Genomic DNA, 18,193 nt, shown 5'->3' with positions numbered 1-18,193 from the left:
TACTAATAGTGCCCCACGGCATTGCATAGACTTTTAAAACTTAATAAGGGTTTAATTCATGAAATGTTTTATATTTATATATATTGAAGAATTTTTACCTATTTACCGCTACGACGATAAGCACAGCTCTCCCGTTCGCCATTTTGTCAAATTGATTGACAGATGACGATTTGTAAAAGAACATTGTTCTGCGCATAGCAAAATATGTTCTATGTATTTATAAATAGAAATTCATTATATCTCTCTATCTATCTAATCAAAATAAGTATTGCATTGAGCAATGATACTTTTTTTTTTATTCCACATCTTTATAGATATTGATTCAATGTTGATATATAACTTTATGTCAGTATATGCTCTATGTAAAGCTATATATTTCCCCTGTCTGTTCTCCTACACTGGACACTGTCTGTCTGTTACCTAAGCCCCCCTCATGATTTTTACGACACCTCCTCCTCTCCCTGCACTTTCTCTCTTCTTAGCTATTCTGTGTTTTAAGATATAATCTGTAAATTCCATTGAATTGGTCAGTATTGCTTCAGACTTGATAAAGGAAGGAACTCTTCCAAAAGCTTGTCAATTTATAAATGTATAGTTAGTCCAATAAAAAAAAAAAAAGTATCTTTGTTCAATGTAATACTCTCTTGTTATTTTGATATCTAAATCTCTGGACTAACACGGCTACTCATATATATATATATATATATATATATATATATATATATATATATATATATATATATATATATATATATATATATATATATATATATATATATATATATATATATATATATATAATCAGTGAACAAGTGCCCCAGAGGCATGAAACGCGTATGATGTCACAGTAGGTGATGTTCCCCCTGTTCCAGTTCATATAATTGTTTTACCAAGTTGCTGTATGAGGATTATGTTTTTATCAACTACCAAATAAAGACTGGCTTTTTACCTATTGTATCCCTGGTGTGCCGAGGAGTTTCCTTGTTTTTATATATATATATATATATATATATATATATATATATATATATTTTTTTTTATTATTTTTTTTTACCAAAATACCATCAGATTTATGAATAATAAAACTTATTCTTCTATGTGAAGAACATTGGAATGTGATATATTGAGATTTTCATGCTGGGTTAGCGCACTTGAGAATATGTGATCGAGTTTGTGCACGAGTTGGACGTTATTTTCCTTCCCCCCCCCCCCCCCCACTTTTCTTTTTTTGCTCCATTGACTTATATGGTGGAATACTTGTGTATTAAGCGTGTAATATTCTAAGTTCGGCTTTTTATGCGTGTCAAGTTTAGCAAGAGATAACTATTTACTTTCAACTAATACAAGCGCTCCCGACGCATGCAAAAAACATACTTCTGACGGAGTTTCTTCGGGAGCGTTTAAATATCGCTCCACTCGTAATCTAGCCCTAAAAAGGTATACCATTTTGTTCACCTCAATTGGGACTGTTTCATGCACAGTCCCTAACATTGTCTAAAATGTTTTCCCATCCACCCTACTCGGAATTGTTGGCTTGTGTGGTGAGGTTGTTACTTAAAGCAGTTCCATCCGGTATGCTACTCTCCTGTAATATAACTCTACATGTTTCGCCTGCACTCTACGTAGACTTTTTCAAGGGTAAATCGCATAGGGTTTTATTACAAAACAGGATAACGGACAGGATCACATCAAATAGCAAATGCACCACACAAGCCAACAACATCACAGAAAACATCACAGACTGTGTGAGGGACTGTGCAAGTGATGGCCGCATTAGAGATGGCAATATTTGATGATTTTGTTTTTTAATGGTTCTGTAAATGCATTTTAAGTAGATTTTATGTCAAGTAATACAATTCTACTTTGAATCATGGATTCGTTCTTGCTGTGCTTTGTTTGGAATATAATCTATAAGGAGAGGCTCACAATTTGTCTTTGGACAAAGAGCTGCTCTGGACGAGATCAAGGAAAAAATATATATATATATAATATATATATCTCTATCTACAGATTCTTCATTCAAGTTGAGCTGTTTTATCCATTGATTTAATTATATCCTTTATTGCTTGGACAGATTTGACATATTATTTAACAAGACTGAATTATACCCTTTATGATAGGGAATGTTTAAACATTATTATCTTCTAAGAAAGAGAGTGTCATATTTTATGTATGTGTATATATGCTACTTTTGACAAGGAATTGCTTTTTGTATAGTGTTTGGGAAGTTTCTTATTATGTTGTTATTTTACAAGTGACACAATAACAACTACAGATTTCTGGCCCCTGAATGTTGAAACATAAATGCAGACCATAAAAACTGTAAAATTGCTGGGTCATACACTACAATTATTTCTAGGATAAGAAATAAGGACACACATGGTGTAGCTACCTTAGAGGGTCCTATTGAATCTGTTACTGTTTGCATTTTGGATGTTGTGTGGTTCGGACAGATCTATAGCTGATATTTGTGTTTTTCCCAGAGAGGTGCAGAAGGCAGTAAATACAGCTCAAGGCTTATTCCAACGATGGACAGATCTCCTTCACGACCCATCCACTGCCACACGAGAGGAGCTGGACTGGACCACCAACGAGCTACGCAACAACCTGCGCAGCATCGAGTGGGATCTAGAGGACTTGGATGAGACCATTAATATCCTTTTTATTTTATAACTTTGCTATATGCAATCAAAAAAGTTATTTTATACAATGGGGAAAAGAAAGACCTTGACAATAAAACATAATGCCTACCCATTTTATCAGATTCAAATATAAAAAGTAACTCTTTGTTGAACAGTGTTTGCATTTTATGGAATATTTTAATTGGTAATGATGATATACAGCACACAGAGCAAAGATATTGATATTTGTTATTTGTGTTTTACTTTTTTTTTTCTTTTTGTTTATATTTTTAAAAAGTTTAAAGTAGTAAATATCTGAAACGGTGACTGAGAGGAGTGTTCATTGTAGTAGTTAAGAAAAAGAGGGTTATAATCAATAACTCACTGACATGTTAAGAAATTTTTAGCATTATATTGCAATGTATGTGTCCCTCCTTCACATCTAGAGCCCTGTGTATCTAGATAAACAGCACTCAAGCTAAAATTTGCCTTTCTAAAAAATTTAGAGGGACCTTGTAGTATTGACGAAACTTATTAACCCCTTCCCGCCATTAGGACGTTCCATGCCGTCCTAATTTCCCTGGGCTTTAGCACTGTTAATATGACATGGAAAGTCCTCAATGTTTGGCTGTACTAAAGCCATAGCCGCTTCCTAAATGGGATTGTGGGGTGGAGGGCGTGATTAGCGTCATAGGCACTCGCCCCTGACGCAATCCCACCATTGAAATCACACGACTGCATGAACGAATGCGTGATTTCAATTTTTTTTACTTATATGTTCACATCAGAACTTTGTTCCGATGTAGACAAATAAGTTCTGGCAGGGAAGGGTTAATCAATTTTGCTGTATTCTGCTGTTTATACACATAGGTATATACACGTAGGTTTATACACATAGGTAGGCTCAGGAGCAGTACTGGGAGCTAGTTGACTATTTTGACTCACCAGATGTGTTACAGCTAGATACCAATAGTGCAATTCTGCTCCTTCAATATAGAATACCAAGAGAATGAAGTACATTTGATAACAAAAGTAGATTGGAAAGTTGTTTAAATTGTATCTTCTATCTGAAGCATGAAAGAGCATTTTGGGTTTCATGTCCCTTGTATATGTCAGATATTCAGTTTAACATCTGAGTAATATGCTGCTTGCTTGAAGAGATAGAAAGACCTATTAGAAACTGGCATGGGCAGTTCTCTTGTGTTTACATAAGTGTGGAGGTCTTTGTGTAATCTCTTATATTGGGCACTAAGCTGGTCACTATTTACACAATTTTAAAACCTGTATGTAGGTTTTAGTAATGTCTACACTGTACGATATTTCTTTTACTCCTACTTAAGTATTGTGGAATCCAACCCACGCAAGTTCAGTCTGGACCCAGCTGAACTGAAGCAACGGAAAATGTTTATCAGTGAAACGCGTCAGTGTGTAAAGGTAAGATTATAGATGTCACATTCAACATTTGCACAAATCTTTGTCTAATTACAGAAATGGGGCCCGTAAACATCAGACTTCACAAAAATGCAGCTTTGTAAATCTGTTCAATTTGTTTTTCATAATGAAGGCTGGAATGGTCATTGCCAAAAGGTGCTAGGGAAGTTGTGATCAGTGGATGAGATACGCTTGGTGTCCATGAACGAACACAAACCCTTCTGTCTGCCTTAGTCAGGGTTGAGGACTTGGGTAATAGTGGAAACTGTTAGATGACGTTTTGGTCAGGTAGAGACTAATTGTAGCTCATTTATATCTGTCTGACTGGCCTGAACAGATTATATAATAAAATAACACTTTGTGCTATATTTACTATCCTTGTAGCGGACAAGTTCGCAAGTAGTGAACCTGTCTGGTTGCAATCGCCACTTGCAATAGTGAAATTTAACATCGCACAAGAAGATTCTTGAGCAATGCCGCTCCCGTGCAACCAATTGCACTGGAGCAGGGGATGTCAATCACCCCGAACGAGCGAGTGTCTGTTGACTGATCCCACCACCTTTGAGGAGGTGGAGAAGAAAAAGAAGCAGTTTCTGCTTCTTAAATATGTGGCAGCTGGCTCGCTTATGCAAACCTGCTCCACATAGCCCAAAAAGCTGCATATATAGGTTAATATATTTAGCTTTTAAATGCTTTTAAAATATGTTTTGTATGCAGACCTTTTGCAATGTTTAATTGCTGATATATATTTTGTATTCATAAATACAGTGAGTTTTATCTCGCTGTAACATGCTTTGCTGTTGTGCATAAGCCTTTTAGTTTCTCATGATTGTCAAGATTTCACGTTGCAGTTTTGTTGTGGTTTTAAACGTAAAATATTTCTCTGCACAGGAAATGAAGGATCAGATGACCAGTCCATCTGTACAGGCCTTGGCTGAGAAAAAGAACAGACAGGTAAGAGACTGCAGTATTTATCTGCTGGTTTTACCTACTTCTCTTGTGTGTATCCCAAAGGGTCCCTGGGTTAGGCAAGATGAGGGTGTAATCAGTCAGGTTTCAGCTCACACTTTGTGTTTCTTGTTAGCCCTCCTTGTTGGTTCCTGAATCCCAGTTCTGTGATGTAGTGCAGACAGCTTAAGGGAGGTCACCTGGTGTGTTATGTACATTAAAGGGACAGTGTACTGACTTGTTATACCAGCTGCAGAATATAAAATATATCAGAAATTGCTCCATTATGTTTATTATTTTGTATATGAAATAGATGGTTTTGCTCATTGAAGACCAAGCCTATTTAAGTGGGCTGGGCATGAGGCGTGTGTGTATTTCTATACACACCCCTGATTCTCTTATCTCATTACTCCTTTTTCAGCTACTGCTGAATACTTTTATATTGTCTAAAGAAAAACTATGTAAACGAGAATCAAAAGGCAAAATCAGCTTATTTCAAATGACAAAATAAAGGCACTATTTATAAATAATGTTATACACTCCAGTATATGCAATGGATCAATGGGAACATACAGTTAGAATAAAATTACAGTACAATGCCCTGTTAATGTGCAGCGTAGGAAAATATGGGGCTATTATAACTGGGATAGTTATCTGGGAGTCTAAAATATAGAATAAAATCTAAATTTAGCACATTCATACTGATGCAGAACTGCACGCTGTTAGTGATATGTTGTATCTGTCACTTTCTTGACTGCTAAAAAGTAGATTTTGTTATGTTAAAGAGAAATTCTAATTCAAAAATGTCTAATTCATTACCCTAGACACTTTTACCCAAGCCTTGTAGCTCCCACACATGACGCACATGAATGGATCTACCCCACAGTGCAGAAAACTCCCTCTGATCATATGGTGTGCGCTGCATGGTGGCAGGACTGTTTGTATGCATGTAAACAGAAAATGTTGCCAACTGGGTGGCATTATGAAGCAGCTGGGTGGGCACTGTGTAATAGTTTGCAAAATGACTGCCTTTTTTTTTTTACTTTATTGTTGGCTTAAATTGAAACCGAGTGGTTTGCCCATTAAATAGATACTGTGTGTGTGTATATATGGAGTATAGTTAGTCAAAGGGGCCAGCAAATTATATATTCACCTGAGAATTAGTTGGTGTCAATATTTATGAATATTTCAGTGACTAACCCTTGGTTATTTAGGTTTACAAAATGTTAGCCAAGATTATCTATCAAAGCAGGAAACTTGCCGCTGTCTTACACACGTCTCCAGCAGCTAGCGGGAATGCGCATAACATGCTGTATATCTCTATTTCAGGCTCTACTCGGAGAGGGGACAAGGCAAGGTTGGAACCAAGAAGCAGATAAATACAAGGGCTTGGATCACGATCTGCAGACCGCTAACTCAAAGTTTTTAGATGGTCAAGTTGGGCAGCAGCAGGTAATGAGCATGAAGTGTTTAGCGATAAACAGGATTGCATACAAGAATCAGATTGATTTATTTTTTGTGACCGTTTGTACTTTTTTGTTTTTTATCAGCCAACTGTGACCCCCCCCCCCCCCCCCTCTAAATCAGCAGTATGTTCTTGCAGAGTTCTTTACATGACTTTTTTCAGGGGTTGACAATTTTAATCCATTCTAAAACATTTGAAAACAACACTGTCCTGTTTTAGTGTTTCAGATGCATTTTTGGCACTGTAACAGCCTCTGTTCCAATCCATCAGAAAGCAATATTCAATGAACTTTTGATTCCTCACACAGTAGATTTTGCTACATTAAAGGGTTAATGATCAAATCACACATTTAAGCTATAAAAACCTGTACTTAAAGGGACAGTCAACTCCAAAATGTTTGTTTAAAAAGATAGATAATCCTTTTATTGCCCATTCCCCAGATTTGCATAACCAACACGGTTATATTAATATACTTTTTACCTCTGTGATTATCTTGTATCTAAGCCTCTGCAGACTGCCCCCTTATTTCATGACTATTATCTATTGACTTGCATTTTAGCCAATTAGTGCTGTGTTGTAAACAACTTCTCGGGCGTGAGCACAATGTTATCTATATGGCTCACATGGATTAGCAGTCTTGCTGTGAAAAGCTAATAAAAAAGCATGTGATAAGAGGCTGTCTGTAGTGTCTTAGAACCAGGCAGAAATGTAGAGGTTTAAATGTTGTAAAGTATATTAATCTAATTGTGCTGGTTGTGCAAAGCTGGGGAAAGAGTAGTAAAGGCGTTATCTGTCTTTTTAAACAATAACAATTTTGGTGTTGACTGTCCCTTTAAATGATAGGCAAATATCTGCTCATTTATGATTGCATTGAAGTGTTTAGCCATTAGAAAGTGACTCACAATTCTATAAATGTATTGATTACACTTGTCCTGAAGTGATCTGAATGGTTATCCGGAACAATCTGTATACAAACCTGTTAGGCAATGATCATAGGTATTACATTTATTAGCTGACATTGCTTTAGTGTTTACTTTGGGCTGTGTGTCTTCTGTTTCCATGGCGATCTTCCTTTAAAACCTGCACTTCGACTGTTTTTTTTATAGCATTTGTGGTATGTTAACTAAGTCCTGTTATATATTTTTTTTTCCTTCTAATTCCATCTGTTTTACTAATGCAAACTACATGTCTTCTAATGGATTGGAATAGCTTTTAGAGCCAGTTTAACAACATCAATACAATGGGAATTGGCTTGACATTTTTAAAATACATCACTTGATAAGTTATACACATGTAGTGATGTTGATGCGGCTATTAGTTTTTGTTGCTATAGGGTCTGACGCATTGTCTTCATTCAGATGATTATGGAGCAACAAGATGAAGAGTTAGAGCTGGTGTCTGGCAGTATCGGTGTCCTAAAGAACATGTCACAGCGGATTGGCAACGAGTTGGATGAGCAAGCGGTGTAAGTAGCATTAGCTGCAGACTATTCATTGTTCAAAGCAAACCTATTTAACATAAGAACTGAACCTGTGTAGCCAGATGGCTGATGTTGCACAGATTGGCAATTTCCTTGTTGTACAATATCTGTTTACAATGAATGACCTCATTGTCTTTCATTTATTTTTCCTTTTCTGTTTTTTTTTCCATTTAACTACACGTTTGCACCTGTTTTACTTAAAAAAAAAAAAAAAAAAAAAAAAAACTTATGATACTTTTAAGACTTAAAACTGATAACTGGCTACAAAAATGAGTGCTGGTGGGTGGAAAAATATCACTTTAGTTTACTATTAAAAGGAAACAAAAGTTGGTAATCTAAACAGAAACAAATACTAGTTCATTCAGTATTACATAGCGGAAATAACCTAATTTCTTACTAGTGTCGGACTGGTAGACCAGTACAATTTTCTTTATAGCCACAACTAAGCACCATTACTAATCATCTTTATACGAAATAAATGTTTTAAAAGCATTTCAAACTGTAAGCAAAACTTTTGAAAAGCCTCTTGAGTATGTTTATTGGTTTGAAAAAATAGCTCGTTCTCTGGACAAAGCAATCGTTCTGTAGCATGTTGCAGGCTCCAGCCTTTCTAAGAGCAGTGGGCAAGAAATCAGAAGTAAATTACAGGGCAATATAAATAATTACATTGTGTGTGTTCTTTTATCTATCCATAATTAAACATTGTATTATAAGTTACATTTTGAGTTCAATCACCCTTTGTCAACCCACGAGTTAGATGATTGTACAGGTTTACATAGTGTGCCATGCAAAGAATGGTTATGAATGTGAAAAGTGTACTAATGAGTATTGCAGTCTGCCTCCAAGTTCTGCTGTTACAAAATGAATATGTAATTTGCACGTAATAGACACTACTATAAAGAAGAATAATATAATACAATCTAAGGGGGCGCTTGTAAAAAAGTAAAACTGCTTAATAGTTGGCAGTATACAGTATGTCTGATACAATGTATAATATACAAATAACCATATTAAGTATACAGTATGTCTGATACAATGTATAATATACAAATAACCATATTAAGTATACAGTATGTCTGATACAATGTATAATATACAAATAACCATATTAAGTATACAGTATGTCTGATACAATGTATAATATACAAATAACCATATTAAGTATACACACAGATTTTACAAAGAAATGTCCCAAGTGAACAAAATATACTTCTTGGATATAGGAGAATCCTCCTTTAAAATAAATTTCCGTATGTTGGCTGCCTCCTCCTCCACCGATTGATCCGGGTTAAAGCTGTAGAATATAAAGAAGAACAGAGGGGGCCTCATGTGCAGGATCATTAAACACAAATATGAACTCTATATAATATAGGCCAAATGGGTACTCACATATTAATAGAGCACAGCAATGTGCTAGTAGGTGCAGGCTGTAGAATTATCGGGTGTAACAGCTCACCCACAGCTGGGATTTACTGTGTGCTGCAATGGATATAAAGCATAGATAGAAGGCACTACATGTGCAGATCAGAGTATAACCATTTATTTTGCTAATGTCAAATGGGTACTTGCATATTCACCAAGCACACAATGTGCTGGTAGATGCAGACTGACAGATTTATAGCAGGTGTCAGGTCACCTCACTATGGTTCTTCCAATGAGCAGGATCCAGGTGCAGGGAAGTGCCAATAATGGTACTCCAATAGGAACTCAATCACAGGCAGGTAAGGTCTTTCTACTCAATTTGGATTTTTGTAAAATATGGTATTTATTAAAAAAGTTTAAAAACAAATACAAAAGTGGAATAAGGGTATCCAAATGTCCCCCTATACATGCCACGCGTTTCTCTGCGCTATAAGGCCGTTTCCTCAGGCATAGTCTAGTACCCATTTGACATTAGCAAAATATATGGTTATACTCTGATTGATCTGCATTGCAGCACACTGAAAATCCCAGCTGTGTGTAAGCTGTTACACCCAATAATTCTACAGCCTGCACCTACTAGCACATTGGTGTGCTCTATTAATATGTGAGTACCCATTTGGCCTATATTATATCCAGTTCATATTTACTATAAAGAAGAATATGCTCAGATACTGATAAAAAAATCCAGTATAAAAACTTACTTCGAAGCTCCCAATTTAGCACTGTTGATGAAGTTAGGCTGGGACACCAAGTGAAAAGGGGCTGAGAAAGCAGGTAAAGCAGACCCTCCCCTGCGTGTGAAAACACAGATTACACAAACAGGATTAAGCAGGAGTCTGTAGACATCAGTATACATCTAAAACGTTGGGGCTTGGTTAGGAGTCTGAAAATCAGCACAATGTTATTTAAAAATAAGCAAAACTATACATTGTTACAAAAACACTCCCAGATGGGCTATATAAATGGATCTACAAAATATTTATGCAAAGAAAAATCTAGTGTACAATGTCCCTTTAATGATAAACCAGATTTATGAATTCTACCAATCCAGTTCCTATTGAGCTTTTGTATCCTCTCACTCAACAGGATGCTAGATGACTTTAACCACGAGTTAGATACAGCACAGACTCGCATGGATAATGTACTGAAGAAACTAGCAAAGGTGTCACACATGACCAGTGGTGAGTATGATGAACGTGCTCCAAACAAACATCTGTTTGTTACACACATGGAGTTTTGCAGTCATAAACTAGGTGGGATGGGGAGAGGGTTTCATAATTTGCCCGGAAGCTTAAAATATATTGCTCTATACTTCTGTCTTCAGTTATATTAAAGCCATGTTTGTCTCCTCTGCAGATCGGCGACAGTGGTGCGCTATCATTGTGCTGCTTGTTCTTCTGCTGGTTGTGCTCATATTATTTTTTTCACTCTGACTCAGAAGACTGTTCCTCACATAGGACATTATAGAAAACAAACACTAACCTTGACACAGTGTGTTGTGAAGTGGTATTGCTGTGAAGAATCTGGGAAAATGAAGCTTAATACCATGTGGTCAATAACTACTCCTAGCTTCTTCAAGTTCTTCTTGATTGCACAATTGCGTTGTACGGAATTCTCTCTCCTACAGATATCTGTTCACTTTCCTTGGTGTGAACGACGGCTCCTTCAGAGTTCTCTTCCAACCTTTTAAAGAGAAGTGGCACATTGTTATGGTGTATCATGTCTACGTAGTCAGGAGAGAAGTAAGATCCGTGATTTTCTACGACCAACTTTGGTATGGGACATTTTAAAGAATGTGTGTGGAGTGTTGATTATAGACACGTCAAGTCTTATAAACCCAGTGGGCAATAAGGCTTAAGGTGACCCACAACTACAGGCACGGACCTACAGCTAAGAGTGCTAGGCACCCATGGTCATCATTTCAAGAGGCCAGTTCTTCACATACTGCACATGTTCTAACACTAACCATTTCTTTTGATTCCCAAAAAGGTTTACACACACAAACGTTTTTTACAATTATGAGTTTAAAAAAAAAACTTAAGTTCCGATTTCTACCTATAAACACTGGAAGCTATTACTGTTGCAGTATTAACAGAGTTGGATTTGAGTCTTAATCACTGTAAAAACCCATAAACATTCTACAACTGGTGGATATTAGAACTGCATTTTAAGAATTTCTTCTACAACCTAAGAAGCTCTGGTGTAGTATTTACTGAATTATGACATTTCTTCTTGCTTAAATATTTTCCACTAGAACTGTCCCAGAAGACTTTAATGAATTGGGTGATGTATGTATTGTATATGCACTATACAGAGGTGTGCCATCGTTTGACCTGCTGATAATTTGTAAAATAATTTCTTTGTATTGCTGTGGGGTTTTGTGGCGAACTCTTGTTTACATACTGTATCTGTATGAACACTACTGAATCTGCATTGTGTGTGTTTTATAGTAGACCGGGCTCTGATTATGTTGTACTGTCCTGAGCCCTGGTATCCATGTGTGTTTTATGTTGTACAGCCCTTCCGTCTCTGTATCTTTAGCTTGTCTCTAGCCCATCTTGCATGGGATGTTTTAGCACCAGTTGCTATACTGTGTATTCAACCGTCTCTTGATCCTATGTTTTAAAATTAGCAATGTTTTATTGAACCAAAGGCAGACTTACTATATGTATGCCGATATTGTAACGGCAATGTAAGCTACTATTTAATCCATTGTATATGTCTTAAGGACATTATACACGCATTGGATTCACGGACCAGCAAAGGGTTATAATACATTCTGAAATTGGCTTCGTATTTTTGTATACTACATTTTATATATTTTTTTAGCCGTTTTTTTGTTCAGCTAGAAATGTATGCAATATTTTTATTAGCTTTGCCGACTTCTCTGCAGTAAAACTGGATAGCAGCAGTCTTTTTATTGTAAATACTTCATTTGACATAGAACTGGTGTATTAACTTAAATTAGTTAGTATGGCTTAAAGGGACAGTTTACTCAAATATTTTCTCCCCTTTAATTTGTTCCCAATGATCCACTTTACCTGCTGGAGTGTATTAAATTGTTTACAAGTAGCTCCTTTACCCTTATATTGGCATTTGAAATGGTTAATTTAGCATGTAGTATCCCCACCTATTCTGAAAGTTTGTGGCCGTGCGTACCAGCTATAGATAAGCTTTGTAAACACAGCCAGCAGAAGAAATTATACTCCCAGTGGGATAAAACAGAGATAAGGTAATAAAATGTTGATTTTCCATTGTTCTCTCAAAGTATTGGTGATTGTTTTAAGGACAGATATAAGATAAAGAAGCAGGTATATGTGCACAATGTGATACAGTAATGAGATCTGATTATACCTACAAGCTCAACCTATTTTATTAGGTTGTGGCATCAAAACACAAAATCAGAGCTTTAATATACAGAAATAAACCTTAAAAAGCTCATTTTCATACATTTTTTACTCTGTAGTTGGTAAAAAAAGCAATTGTAAACACATAAGGGAAAAACTATTTTACAGTATACTGTCCCTTTAATACTGTTTTGTTTTTAAAAAATGTTTTGCTTGTATGTGTTTAGCATTTTTATTGAAAAATCGCCCTGTTGCAGGCAATGCACTATCCTGAACCCATTCTCATAATACATTTTATATCATTGTCCTTGATGGGAAGTGCACGTGCCTGTGTGTTACAGGTAGACAGTAACAGTGCACATGCATAGCTTATCCAACTGTACACGGTAGTCGGTGCCTGGGTATTATCACTTGTTTCTTAACAGCAGTGAGCAGACACAAGGGTGTTTTTCTTTGTTCTCTTGGTATCTTTATTTGAAAAGCAGGAATAACAGCTTACCGTTAGTTACCAATCAGCAAGCACTACCCAGGTTGCTGAACCTAAAATGGGCCGGCTCCTAAGCTTTCATTCCTGCTTTTTTAAATAAAGATACCAAGAGAACGAAGAAAAATTGATGATAGGAGTAAATTAGAAAGTTGCCTAAAATTGTATGCTCTATCTGAATCATGAAAGACAACATTTAGGTTTAGTGTCCCTTTAATATCCTCTTGCACTTTCATTTGTAGTCGGCTACTGATCTACTTTTCCTCCGTTCTTCTGTACTCGCGGAATTCCTGTATAAATGTAAATAAACAAATACAACTTGAAAGCTAAATCTGTGTGGATGACATTATGGTTTAAATAAATATGATTTCTGATGCCCCACCGATAATGTGTCCCAAATCTTTCCTGTGTGTATTTCTAAAGCATTCATTTTCTATTACAGTGAAATTATGGAAACAATTGTGAACTGACAACAATGTGGTAGATTGTTGTCTTCTATTCCTAGCTGATAAGAATCTACTTTTACAGGTTTGTTTCTTTTGTTTAATCTAAAAAATTACATTTGTAGTGTGTAATATTTAAAGGGACAGTAAGGACCTTGAAGTCACAAGGTATTTATATTTTGTTGTTATAGAATAACCTAGAATCCAAGTCTAAAAGTTTTAAGACAAATTAATATCTTGTTTTTGGCTTTAGTCTGCAGACAGCAAGGATAGCCACTGTCACTTTGTTTTATTATAAAATGCATTGTTTTGCAGCAGTTGTCCGTAAAAGCCAATTAGGGAAAGATATGTAGCAGGGTTCACCTTAAGAAGTCAGCAGGGTTCTTTTCTACTAAAGAGAAATAGAAATTCCACAATTTTCAGAGCCAAATTACACTAAAAGGTGACAAAATAGTCAAAGTATATTGCAAAGGTGTTTAACTGTTCATTACTAAACATTTTATATTAACATCTCAAGGTGTTTACTGTCCCATTTAAAAAGCTACATTACAGGTGAATCTAAAGGACCCCTACAATGTGTGGGGAAATAAGCCTCTTATATGTTTTAGCATATTAAGTGCCTTGATGACTTTAATATATAATATTACCCCCCTTACTAATGTGCCAGTTACTACAGTACAGCTTCTGAGCTGCCTTCTATTCAGTGACGGGTCTAGCTGCACATATATTGGCCTCTTTCTATTGGTCTACTTTATGATGCTTCTTTACATCAGAGCATACTTAGGTATGTGAATGATCAGTTCCAAAGATTATTACAAACACGTTTGTTAGAGCATTTTATTTTTAAGCTGCAAAAGTAATTTGTGTTTCTTTTTGTGTCTAAAAGGCCATTTTAAAGTGTGTGTGTGTGTGTCTCAGCATGCTAAGGCACTGTGGCTGAGCTCTGTAGTAACCCTGTAGTAAAAAGGGATGCAGGTTCGATCCCCGGCTAGGTCCACTCAGCCTTTCATCCTTTCTGAGGTCGATAAAATGAGCAGCGCCTTGAGACCCTTACGGGTGATTAGCTGCGCTGTACAAATACCCCATACATACATATATTGTGTGTGTATGTATGTATGTATGTATATGTGTGTGTGTGTATATATATATATATATATATATATATATATATATATATATATCCATTAAAATTATGGGGGGAGATAAAAAACTGAAATTAAAATCCTCCATGTCTCAAAATTAAATCAATGTAAATATTTGCATAGGAAATTAGCACATCTAGGCAAGTATCCCTGCTTGCTTTTCCCCAGAAATAACTCATATACAATGTTAACAATGCACAAGAGAAGTCTGTGCAAATTCTCATTTTTTTTTGCTTCAAAATAATACGGTTTTAACACAGCTATCCTTTTAACAGGATTTCTGGTTTGCTGTAATAATCCTGTTAAAAGGATAGCTGTGTTAAAACAGTATTATTTTGAAGCAAAAAAATGAAATTTGCATAACTTACCCAGAATTCTCTTGTGCATTGGTAACATTGTATATGAGTTATTTCTGAGGAAAAGCAAGCGGGGATTCTTGCCTAGATGTTTAAATATTTACATTGAATATGAATATATATATATATATATATATATATATATATATATATATATATATATATATATATATATATATATATATATATATGTGTGTGTGTGTATAGATAGATAATAATATAAACCAATATTCCCGGGGGGAGGGGAAGATAATACAGGCAGTGATTGGGGAATACACGTGTATCCCTTCTTATTTTCTCACCAGCATCCTCACTTGGCTTGTCACAGGAACACAACTTAACCCATTTGCAGGGGTTATACACATAGTAAAATAAAGGAATGTTGTTAAAATAACATTATCTGCTTCATTTTGGCAGTTTATTTTTACATTAAAATATCCCTTTAATAACAGCCTGCCTATACATTGGGGTTTCCCGTTCCTTTAATAACAGCCTGTCTATACATTGGGATTTCCCGTCCCTTTAATAACAGCCTGCCTATACATTGGGGTTTCCCGTCCCTTTATTAACAGCCTGCCTATACATTGGGGTTTCCCGTCCCTTTATTAACAGCCTGCCTATACATTGGGGTTTCCCGTCCCTTTAATAACAGCCTGCCTATACATTGGGGTTTCCCGTCCCTTTAATAACAGCCTGCCTATACATTGGGGTTTCCCGTCCCTTTAATAACAGCCTGCCTATACATTGGGGTTCCCTGCTCTTGGCCAGACGTGTGTCATAATCGGACACCTTTTTCCGTGCCAGGTAGTAGCAGATCTGCCTTTGATGCAGCAATCAGTCCCATTTACTTTAGATTCCTGTGACTGGAATGATGTTTGACAAAGTTCTTGCTTTCAATCTGCGCTGAGCTTTTCAGTCGTTGCCTAGGGGAAAAAGTGTGGTGGGAAACGTACGCACCCACCCCAGGGTAGGAGGAGGAGTAAGAGAGGATCTTGTGCTAATGGCTGTTACTTGCTGTCACTGTGTGAATGGCTTCAGACCTGTTCTGTTTTCTTTGCTTCCTTGTGTGTCTTATGTATTATCTGCGTGGGGCGGGGCTTGTACAACCTGAAGTTTATTTATATGGCACATTTAGAGGTCATGACGGGCATGCTGATTTGTCATTTTTTTTATTTACTGTGGGCATCACCTATTAAACCGCTTCCGGCAGATTCTACATTGTACATTAACCTTTTTACCTCCTCCCACTCCAGAGAAAGCTTTGCCAAGAGGGGTAGTTTCAGTGGTAATAAGAGTTCAGGGGACACAGAGAGAGAGTCCAAGGAGAATTATTCATGTGGAACATAGCAAAGATACTTTTTTATTATTATTAATGGGGGGGGGGTTAGCTAGCGATCAAATTGCTCTTTAGTGTCTAGAATGTTTTTAGACATATATTTATTTATATATTATAGATAGATATTCAGATAAATATATCTCTTATTGAGAGAGATGGATATAGGCACACATACACATAAATGCCTGAGGAATTTAGACATAAATGTGGACAGTGGTACATTTTGTATTCTAGCTAAAAACTGGGCAGATAGAAATGGGCTAATTGCTGGTACTTGCGACTGGCAGAACAGGGAACAATAATTAGCTGCTCTTATTGGATAACTATATATGTGGCAAATATTTTAAAATGAATGGGGGGAGCTAGATTTCCCAATGCTCAGGGCAGCACAAAACCCAGATTATGCCATTGTGTTAATCCTAAATCTAACGCATAAAGCAGTGTAGTGCTCTAACAAATAAATACCATTGAGAGGAGGTGTTGGGGATACAAATTCAGCTTTTGGAGAGCTATTTGTGCCAGAGGAGTATGAGGGTGGCACTAGGAGCTGGTGAATGTGCCTGTTGTACCATTTGTTTAGTCGGATTCATGCTCTACGTGTTTCTTATTTTGTTTCTGCTGCCAAACCTCCAGAGGGTTCTCCAGCCCTTAGCACAAACGCATTTAGAAACAGCTGCGAATTTATAACTTCATCTGGGAAAATTATGAGGTAGAATGTCTGGATATTCCCTAATGTGACCGAAATGCTACCTTATATTCACTTCAGGGACTGAAATTAAAGGTTGGGGTCAGCTATGGGTCACTGAGGCAGTAAGTGCCACTACAACTTACCCGGATACTAATCAGAAATCAGTAAATGATGGTTTTTGAGAGAGAATGTTCCATGCAATTGGGTGTATTTATTTAACCCCGTGTGCAGGATAGCTGAGTGATGTGTAGCAACTAGCAGCAATGATAAATACAACTTTGTCAGTATATACGTGTTATTTCTCTATACTTTTACATGCTGAGCTGCTGATTTAGTTTATACTGTTAAATGGAAAGTCTAGTCCAAAATAAACTTTCATGATTCTGATAGGGCATGTCATTTTAAACAATTTTTTTAATCACTAATTTTGCTTTGTTCTCTCTGTATTCTTAGTTGAAAGCTAAACCTAGGAGGTTAATATGCTAATTTCTTCGACCTTAAAGGCCGCCTCTTTTCTGAATGCATTTTGACAGTTTTTCACCACTAGAGGGTGTTAGTTCATGTTTGTCACATATATAACACTGTGCTCATGCACGTGTAGTTACCTAGGAGCCAGCACTGATTGGCTAAAATACAAGTTTGTTAAAAGCAATGAGATAAGGAAGCAATCTGCAGAGGCTTAGATACAAGGTAATCACAGAGGTAAAAAGTGTATTCATATAACAGTGCTGGTTGTGCAAAACTGGGGAATGGGTAATAAAGGGATTATCTATCTTTATAAACATTAAGAATTCTGGGGTAGAGTGTCCTTTTTAAAGGGTCGTGAGCTTCATTCTTCATCAAGAAAATGCATTTACCTTACTGAAATCTACCTTACTGAAATCTTCAGCTCTCTGAAAGTAACGAGTTTCAGATGCTTCCCACTGCTCTCCAAATATGTACTTGACTACTGTATTGCCTCTGATTGGCTGGGATTGTTCGTGTGTGTATATGTGTGTGTATATATATATATATATATATATATATATAT

The 18,193-nt window shown here is 36.3% G+C and overlaps 1 protein-coding gene across 2 annotated transcripts in view; it reads left to right on the top strand.

Moving 5' to 3' along the window:
- The window catches only part of STX6 (syntaxin 6), a 51,704-nt gene that overhangs the window by 10,950 nt on the left and 22,561 nt on the right, over positions 1 to 18,193 (top strand). Inside the window, exons 2-8 of one of the 2 annotated variants that reach the window (XM_053693947.1) lie at positions 2,484 to 2,653; positions 3,961 to 4,055; positions 4,944 to 5,006; positions 6,330 to 6,452; positions 7,824 to 7,930; positions 10,454 to 10,548; positions 10,724 to 13,586. In XM_053693947.1, coding sequence (XP_053549922.1) covers positions 2,484 to 2,653; positions 3,961 to 4,055; positions 4,944 to 5,006; positions 6,330 to 6,452; positions 7,824 to 7,930; positions 10,454 to 10,548; positions 10,724 to 10,800 — 730 coding nt within the window. In that variant the 3' untranslated portion in view covers positions 10,801 to 13,586. Of the gene's footprint in view, positions 1 to 2,483; positions 2,654 to 3,960; positions 4,056 to 4,943; positions 5,007 to 6,329; positions 6,453 to 7,823; positions 7,931 to 10,453; positions 10,549 to 10,723; positions 13,587 to 18,193 lie in introns of those variants that run through there. The other variant, XM_053693946.1, reaches the window with a different exon arrangement.

The sequence above is a fragment of the Bombina bombina genome, chromosome 10 (genome assembly GCF_027579735.1).
Source record: "Bombina bombina isolate aBomBom1 chromosome 10, aBomBom1.pri, whole genome shotgun sequence".
Classification (NCBI taxonomy): Eukaryota; Metazoa; Chordata; class Amphibia; order Anura; family Bombinatoridae; genus Bombina; species Bombina bombina.
Note: the sequence above shows the minus strand (reverse complement) of the source record. Positions and strands in the feature narration are given on the sequence as shown.